General features: G+C 44.4%; 1 protein-coding gene across 6 annotated transcripts in view; it reads right to left on the minus strand.

Annotated features, from left to right (window-relative positions):
- The window catches only part of sobpa (sine oculis binding protein homolog (Drosophila) a), a 39,085-nt gene extending 30,621 nt beyond the window's left edge, over nucleotides 1-8,464 (minus strand). For 5 of the 6 annotated variants that reach the window (XR_007114683.1, XM_047611563.1, XM_047611561.1 and 2 more), the window contains exon 1: nucleotides 8,046-8,462. Coding sequence is in view for 5 of the 6 variants with exons in the window: in XM_047611563.1 (XP_047467519.1) it covers nucleotides 8,046-8,141 (96 nt within the window). In the remaining variant the exon portion in view is untranslated. Of the gene's footprint in view, nucleotides 1-8,045 lie in introns of all 6 variants that reach the window. The other variant, XM_047611564.1, reaches the window with a different exon arrangement.
- Between the last annotated feature and the right edge of the window lie 970 nt (nucleotides 8,465-9,434).

The raw sequence follows: 9,434 nt of genomic DNA on the forward strand, positions 1-9,434 counted from the left end.
GACACTGAAAACATACTTTTGCTCGCAGGTATGTAGAAACGATAATGATACTTTTCTTGAATGAATAAATGCACAAGGATAATATTTCTTTTACATTTGTTTGACTTGTCTTTGTCTACTTTCTGAAATCACGCCGACGTTCTGAGTCATTTTTATCCAAAAATGTTGAAAATTCTCAAGGACTCAAATACTTTAAGTGGTACTGTAAGTAAAAAAAAAAAAAAAAAAAAAGGCAATGGCTATCAGGTGGAAAATTCTCCTCTTCGATATTTCACTCTAAATTATGAACATTAAACTCCTGCAGATTCTAAGAGGGATGTCAGATTCCAAAGGGCGAGAGAAGCCGACATTCACATCCAATTTAAAGCTGCATTTCACATGTCTTTGAAAAGTCTTCAACAGTCTCTACTTGTGCAGGTTGATGAGCTATCAGCACACTGCAGGTTCCTCACAAACAGATGACAGGGAAAGACTTAGATTTCTAAGGAGAGACAACTGGAGGCAGCTCTGAAGTTCCCATTCATGTCTTCCTGTGGGTAGAGAGAGTGACCGTACCTGGGACTGGGAATTTAATTTGAGCAAATCAAAATCAGTCTACAAGGTCTCGGTGGAGGTAGGATGGTGCGTTTTTACAATAAAATGCCCAGTGCAGCTCTTATAAAAGGAAATAAAGCTATCGCTCGAATGGCTTCTGACACAGTGGACACAGTGAGCACGGAGCCACAGCCTGCAGACAATGACTCAATTACTTGATACGCATCCAATCAACAGAGCACCAACACAGGCTCCAGCTTGGATATTGCTTCCAGTGGTATTATAGTGAGGGAAATACAAGTGGGAATGGCCCCCCCCACCCACACATACACACACACACACACTGTTTAGACTGAAGTATCTCTTTGCATATTCGAGACACTATGGCACAGTATAGGAGTGACAGTGGCAGATTTTCTCCTGCTCCATCAGCACATTTGCTCCATTTCTAAGCATTTTAGGGAGAAATTCATGATGTGCGGTATTTGTATCTCAGAGTAGTAGCGCTGCTCTCGGATCAGTTTTGCCTCAGTTTGCTTCCACGCAGAGCATATAGTTTCTGCTATTCTGCGCAAAAACACGTGTCAAGAGCCGTAGTTAGAAGGAGAAGAAGTCGGCCTAAATGCCGGTGAAGCGTTATTAATGGAGAATGACAGGAGCTATTGATCTGTCTGTTATGAAATACCACTGTGGCGGGGTGGTCAGCGGTGTAGTAGACGCGGCACAAAGGTGCAGAATGTGTTTGGAATCTGTGACAGGTGAAGTCAACGCACACCCCGCCCGGATGCACTGCACCGGCGTGAACATTTGGACAGCATGTGCGCCGACATCTGGATCTTTCTGGATGTTTGGACAGCACCACCGCCATCCGCAATCAAAGGATTTGTGGTGATTATGCACAGACATTAACATCTAATCCAAACTTTTCTTGCCACAGAGTTTTTTTTTTTCTTTTTTAAATAGTGGTTGAAGCAGTGATGGCTGTTAATGAGGGCAGCTCATGTTTGCAGATGTAACAACACTTGGGCTTGAACAATGATGAGTGACAGCAATGCTCTCTCCGCCTGAAGGTTCCTGGAAGACAGATTTAGTACCGCGTCCTGAGCAGAGCTAAAGTTAGTCTCTGACAGCCATATACATAACCATGTTGTCACCCAAAGACACAACCTGTGAACACATTTCCTGTTCTTTCTGGGTTACATTTGCTCACTCTCACTTCATTATGCTTCAGTGCACTGACTGTTATAAGATTCTGGTTTCTGACTCATTTTAAAGGCAAATACAACAAACAGCAAAATGAGAAATATCTGAAGCCCAGGAATTGTTCTGTTTCAGTTCCAATAACTTACTGATACAAATAATTGATTATAAAATAGCTGCTGATTGTTTTTCTGTTGATTAACTGAACAAATTGTTTTAGCTCCACAGCGTGAACGTGAGCAGCCTGAGCGGGGTGTTTCAAAGCCTCCGAACACTGCATCCCGAGAGAAAATTCACAATAATTAAAATCCGTTCATCATTCACAAGCAAAAAAATCTCCCTCAGTTTTCTAATATTTTCAGAATATGTTGTTTTTTTATGGGCAACAGTGTGAACCAAGGCAACAGTCAGCTGAAAAGAGGCAGAGCTCTGACGGACTGCACGCGCGCACACACACACACACACACACACACACACACACACACACACACACACACCGCCACGCACGAGTGCAGCAATTAGCCCAACTGCAAGGATCAAACCTCGAGAAGGAAAAAGTCACCCAGGAGAAAATCCTCCTTTTGAACGAATGAGTTGGAGCAGAACCTAGCCGTAAAACGGATGTAGCTGTAAAGTAACCACACCGCGGAGACAAAAACACAGCATCTCTCTGTGTCTCCCCTTCCTTCCTACCACCCTGTCCTCTGTGTCACCCGGCTACTTTGAGAAAGTGGGAGTATTATTAAGAGTGGAACCTAATCCATGTTGGCGGCCCATGAAAGAAGCGGCATCAGCTTTGGCTTTGGATGTTCTAGGGAGGAAGAGGCACGGAGGCAGCTACAGATGTCTATACGTTACACTGGATGTGAGGTCTTTTTATCTGGTTCAGCAAAGAGAGAATCTCAGTTTGGCAGCTTTATTCACGGCAAAGAACCAGAAGTTGAATGAACTAAACCAAGTATGATCTTATGTTAGAAGAGACCCTGTGACAGCGACTCCGGCATTTCAGACAATCTTTATTTAAACTCGAGAGACTACGAAGGGCCAGTTAGTCGAGTAACAGGTGAAAATAGCTTACAAAATACGAAATAACACACAAATTCTAAAAAGTTATTTGTAATACTGGTTAGTTGTCTATGAAACCTGCCCTGAATAATCATAGTTCCCAAAGGATGAAAGAATTTCAGTAATTATTATGATGATTGTTATTATGTGGTTCCTATGGAAGCTCAACTACCCCCGCCCACTAAATTGTTCCAGTAGAAAGTTTGTCTGGAGTCGCTCCATTGGGAACCGATAATTCCCAACGAACTGCTGGGCAGATCATCAAATCATCTGAGCAGACTTTAAGTAACAGCGATGCAGTCATACACGTCATCTAAACGCCGTGGAGTTGAGTCTGTTTACAACAAAATGGATCTGACTGGGTGTACTACTATCCAAATGCACAGGATGAAACATGGCTCCTATTTAAATCCAAATAGTACGTTACCATATTCTGATCAGACATCTGTTATCATCCATGATGCACAGATAATTGATCTTTTATAGTAAAGATGTGACAAAAGAAAATCCGGATCGTAATTATCTATTTACATATTAGTGACATAAAATATATTTGCCTATTTGTCTGACTCAGACAACAGAACAACATCAAGAACAGGCTGCCGACATCTCTCTGAGAGGATTACAAAGCACAAAAGCAGCAGGAGTCGTCTTGATAACGCTGTGGTTCAGCGGAGTACCCCAAATACGCAGCCAGACACGAGAGAAGCTCACAGAACTGAGACTCTCAGCGAGATAATAACCTGTTTTAAATTGCGTGCAAACTGTTAAACAGCACATCATGTTCAATGTAGAATAAAATGAAAACCTGAAAGTGACTCAACGCATCCTTTACCGCGTGTTGACGAACACTTTGGATGTGAATAAGACTGTGCTCTTTGCTTGGAAATGAACTTTGTAATCAAAGTTTAACCATGTTAAAGAAGCCAAGGGCCAAAAAAAAAAAGCATGAGGTTTTATGCATGTAGTCAACACGCAATGTAAATAAAGAATAATGACTGCAAGAACCTCTGCTGAGGGAGGACTCATTTAAAAAAGAAAAGAAAAAACAAGACTTTGTTGATTTTGGGAGGAGAAATATAACAACCTTTCTTTTAACAATGTGAACTGATAAAACACACCGTACTCAGGTCAGTACACTCACAGCACAGCTTTAGTCATCGTTGTAGGACCAGTCAGCTAACCGTGGATAGAAAAGGAAGACTTTATTACTTATGCTACTTCTCCATTCACCACTACGCTGAATCTCTGTCTAAAGATGATAAAATCCTTGTTTATAAATCCTTGTACCCCTGCAAAGGATAAGTGATGGATGACTATACGGCCATATTTAATATATAGACTATTACTGTCCTCGTAATTTAGTTGCACTTACACAGCGCCTGTGCATAAGTATGCTCCCAAATTATTCTCCATTTTTGCAATAACTTCGCACGGCTCTCGACCACGATTCCTCTTAAACTAACTTCATCAGTATATAAGCGGAAGGGGCCACATCCACGGAGCCATCAGAGCAGATGCAGCGTCGGGGCTGCTCTCCACCTCGAGCGGCTCACGGGAGCGAGCCACCTCCAGCACTGAGTGGCCACTTTTTGCTGTGCATTCCTTCATCCGGTGCAATCTAATCCGCCAGGGCTGTAATAAGTCCTGCATTTATGAAGCTTATCATATTCTGTAGACAGTCTGTCAGAGAGGTGTCGAGGCAACTGCAGGGTCACTTTGAAACGCCAGCGCCACTGAACCAGATCGAAACATTTTTAGAGGCTGCTTCTCATATTTTGACCATCCTCATGTATCAGTCTCGGGTTGAACTTAATGTCCGTGCATTTCATTTTGACTAATAGTTGGACGCCACGTGGGGAATAATGAACATTTGGTGTATTTATCTACAGTCACGGAGAGAAAATCCTCTGAAAAACATGAGCTGACATGTGAGCCTGCGGGATATTTGGTGGTGTACTCATGCCATACAGATGTAGCCCTGCCGTGTTTTCAGCAGCTGATAGAAAAACATCTAAAATCCTTCTTAGTCTTCCCCCTTGTTTCCCTTCAGTGAGACGCAACACGACCAGCAGGGCTTGTGGTAATGATGATGGCGGGAATTGGATACCTTGTGGGTAGAAACCAGAGCAGGTCACAGTACACCGTGATAAAATTCCCGAATCCACACGCCAACTTTCCCTTAGCCTCCTCCTCCTCCTCCTGCTTCTCCACTTTTCCACTCCCCTGCTCCGTCTTTCCTCCTCTGCCTCTCCCTCTCCTCTGCTTTCATTTCCCTCTACTTTCCTTGATATCCGATCCAGCGGAGACACTCGGGTTACAGTTTTTACAGCTTAGCCAGCCCAGCGCTGTATACATTCCTTTCTCCCCTGTTTCTTACCCCACTCTCTAGCCTCTCCTACCCCCTCTATGCCCACTCCTCCTTCTCCTTGATTACTCGCCGGGGCTTATTTTACCGTGGCGCACATTAAGCAGCCAGATGAAGGAAACACTGTCAGACTGTTTGGTTTTTCAGAGGAGTATGATCCCTCACAAGGGCACATTGTGTGTCTGTTGCGTGTGTGCGTTTTTCCCTCCAGCTTTGCTCTGAAATATTGAAGATGAGAGAATCTAAAGAGGAGAAGGGAACAAACTGGGTCTGTTTTGTTCCGAACAGGAGAATCCAAAAGTGCTCAATTGATTACACTTCACTTAGAAAATTTAGAGCTCCAGGGGAGACTACCATCTTGCAACAGGGACATAATGTGAATTAACTGTGACTCTGTAGGCTGTAATGCAGGGTCCAGGTCTGGCCATGTATCTATGACTAATACTTCCATAAGCTTTCAATAAGTTCCCGTTACATAATATTAACCATATTTATTATTGTTCAGCTCAATTTATATTTATATTAAATGCAGAGAATGGATGTTTTCTGGGAAGAGAAACTAGAGGTATGACCTTCTGTTGCTCTATCACTATATCCTCGCGTCTATGTGCACACTGCAATGAGAGATGAAATTCAAGGTAGCGTAATGACCTACAATCGAACTTGTTTAGCCTTTTGGAAGTGTTTTGACACCTTAATCACATCTGCTGCTCTACTTAGTAACTTCCCCCGGCACTGATAGAGATATCGGACTTGTCACGAGAGAGTGTCGCTTTTCCCTTCGCACCACCGGCACAGCTCTACCTTAGGCTACACCTGAGTCCGCGCTCTGCATGGAGGCACCGTAGGTGGCATTTCCATTGGCTCAAATTTGTCTTAAAGGACAATGGACGTGCAGGTGCAAGCTGAACTGGCGACAAATGAAGTCGCCCGTATCAAATGAGATGTTTAACTGTCATGCCACAATCAAAACATATTGATGTAAATTCAGAGAACCCTGAACGATGACCCCTGTCATCAAATCCATCATTTAACTGCAAATCACAGACCTGCAATTCTGAGTGATGGCTGACATCGTGTAATTACTTAATCAATGTGATAAATTAGAGGAAAAGAGAGGAGTGAGATATTTATTATTATTTTATTTCGCGTTTTTCCAAATTAGACGCTCTCCTGCAATAATGACAGGACGGGCAAAATCAAACCTGGACCTGTGCTAGAATTCGACAAGTCTGACGCCTCCCTGTGTCTAAATGGCTGCTTGTAAAGATTTTAAACGCTCCATCGAGACTACCTTGACAACTCCCCTGATAAGAAATAAGGCCATTTCTCCAAGCCTGCACCTCCCCACTCTACCCCAACCCCCACCACCCCTGCATCCCTCCCCTCTGTCGTCAGGACCAGGCAGCCAGATGATGGGTTAACTTTCGATCCCTTCGCTGGCTGAAGACACTGACAGATAGTTTTAATTTCATCATGGCTGTTAAATTCAATTTCTGAATGAACTCACCTTCTGCACCTCACACCTCCAATGCATTTTAGGTAACAAGCAAGGGAAACTCAGAGAATTAAGGCTGAAGGTATGCCACTGCACAGAAAAATACAATGTGGCAGATCAATTCATTCATTTTAGTCCTTTGCTTTTTGCTTTAAGAATGCATAAATAAATGTCAGACAGGTTCACCAACAAAGCATCTACATTTTCATCATTAAAATACACATTTAGCAGTAAGAGGGGAGACGCAGAGGCACAGTGAACGCGGCTGGTGTTTTAGAGGGGTGCACATACAAAAAGGCTTTATTCCAGGGTTGTTTTCAGGACTGACTCAAAGCATTCCATCTGACAGCCTAAAATCACAATTTCCGCATTTGTTCTCGGCGTGGTCACCTGTACATCCATCCCACAACAGTGAAAACACTCAGTGCGTGTGTGTCTCCATCCAAATGTGTACAAACAATGAAGAGATGTAGACAAAGCGGACGCACAGCCTGTCTCTCTCTCTCGCACACACACACACACACGCACGCACACACAAATGCCAGGAACACTTTCTTGCTCCACAATGAACCGCACGGAGCTCAAATATCACAATGTGCACCGGAGGAAAAAAAAAAAAAAAAAAAAAAAAACACGAACAGAAACAACGTGTGGCTGGATGTTCTGGATAGAGCCGTGCAGGCCGAACACGGGAGACAATGTGCTCTTGTCGTGTGCGTAAAGCTCACAGACGCACATCTGGATCACACGCCTTCGGGCAGCTGGTCAACACGCACATAAACATAAAAACATGCAGAGGGAAACCCGCGCAGACCTGGCAAAAAAAAAAAAAAAAAAGGAGGGGGGGGGGAAGAAAAAGGCATCTCGGACACACGAGTATTCCCCCCATTGATTTATACTAATTATGCACACTGGCTGCTCTCCCTTAGTGTACTAGTATTAATAGTAATAGTGAAGGCACTGTTGACGCCTTCACTGACGCACTGGATTTTCCATTAACTCTGGGTGAGCCATGAAAAGAAGGGCACACAAACGGCGAGATTGTGACACGAAGCGACGGGAAGGCGCACGGTATTCCTACACTGGTTCAAAACTTAATAGTAGAAGAGTGAATGGGTGCCGCATCCATTGTGCAAGGCTCTAGGTTGGCAGGGTGCGCTGCTGAGCCTGGCGTTCAGCCTGGATGTTACAATAGAAGTTAGGATTTTTTAAAAAAAAAATCATAAATCAAAGTTTGACTATCATGCAGCCAATTGCTCTTTAAGTGTATCCTGCATTCTCACAGAGGATGCCTGGTTACTGCTTCGGCACACATGCACGCTCCGCACAACCACTCCACGCGTAATCACATGCAGCTGGGCACAGACCCCCCCTTTTTACCTTCATCTCTTCATTTATTTCCCTTTTCACCGGGTGCGCTGGTTTTCTGCTTCTTTTATTTTCCGGAGGTCTGCCCTCTTTTTCCATCTCTGCCATGTTTTCTCTGTGATACTTCTGTCAATATTTGCGGTGAGGAGGGCAGAAGGAGGGGGCGAGAGAGAGAGGCGGCAGCAGCAGCAGCAGCAGCTGTTTACAGTCGCCAGACGGCGGGTGTCTTGTAGCTCTTCAGCGGCCCGTGTGACGCTGGTGATGCCGCCGAGGGCTCGCGGTGCCCGGCTAAGTCAGCCATCTTCTGCCCGTATCCTCCACGGTCCGTGCGCCAGTGGTGAGCCGCCTCCGTGAGTCAAAGGAGAGGAGGTTGAGTGAGGGGAAAAAACGAGACAGGGGGAGGGGCGTCCGCTGAAACATTATATGACGCGTTGATGATCAGAGGTAGGCTATTTCTTCTCGCTTTCCCGTGGAGTGCAATCAGAGCAGTCACATCCACTTAGCGCTGCTCCCTCATGGTGACAATCTGCAGGCAGCAAACAGGTGCCCACACACAGTCATCAGCGTCCCCAGGACACTCTGGCAGGTAGTAACATTTGGCCCCTCCACCACTTAATGACGCTCCTGTCGTTTAACGCAACACAATCAAACCCCAAGTCAACTCTGGAGGCTGTAGGGGCTTAGCTGCGTGTGAGGGGAGATTTGAGAATGTGTCCTGCAGTGAGGCCAAGGCAGGATGACAGCATGTGCTGTGGGCGGACGGCCTTGCTCAGTGGCACTTCAGTGGGTTAGCTGATGTCTCAGGGATTAAAACCATGGCTTTTGTTTGTCATGCAAAGGGAAACGCAGGGAGAAGCTGGAGCAGGTGCATAATGATGGCAGGCGTCTTGCGAGGAAAAGGAAATGTGCAATCAGAGGAACAATGCTGCACAAATGTAGCCACTTGTGGTTATCAAACTATCAATGCTAACAACTCAGCTAACATTTCTACTTGGCCTTCAGAGTAATGTTTTGCTTCTGTCTCTTGTGAGATTCTTAACAATGAGTCTGTGTGTGCCACATTACTCTACATGCACACGATTTCAGCACAAGTGCTGGCATGTCAACATTTATTCTGAATGAACTTTTGATATTTCCAATGTCAGATTTGTCACAATCAGAGACCGGGACCAGGAGAGCAATGTCACAGATGCCCTGCGAGGCTTAGCTGGAAATTGTTCCAATATAACTGTGAGCTGCAACTATTAAAAATGTAAATCAATTCAGCTGCTGATTTATACAATGATTTTACCACTTTACTAATCAATAATGCCTACTGGAGTAGTGGCCACCGCCATTCATTATATTACCGTAAAGTATTTATTCTAATAAATCATGGTTCATATTGACTAATTGTCTTTA

The sequence above is a fragment of the Mugil cephalus genome, chromosome 17 (assembly GCF_022458985.1).
Source record: "Mugil cephalus isolate CIBA_MC_2020 chromosome 17, CIBA_Mcephalus_1.1, whole genome shotgun sequence".
Classification (NCBI taxonomy): Eukaryota; Metazoa; Chordata; class Actinopteri; order Mugiliformes; family Mugilidae; genus Mugil; species Mugil cephalus.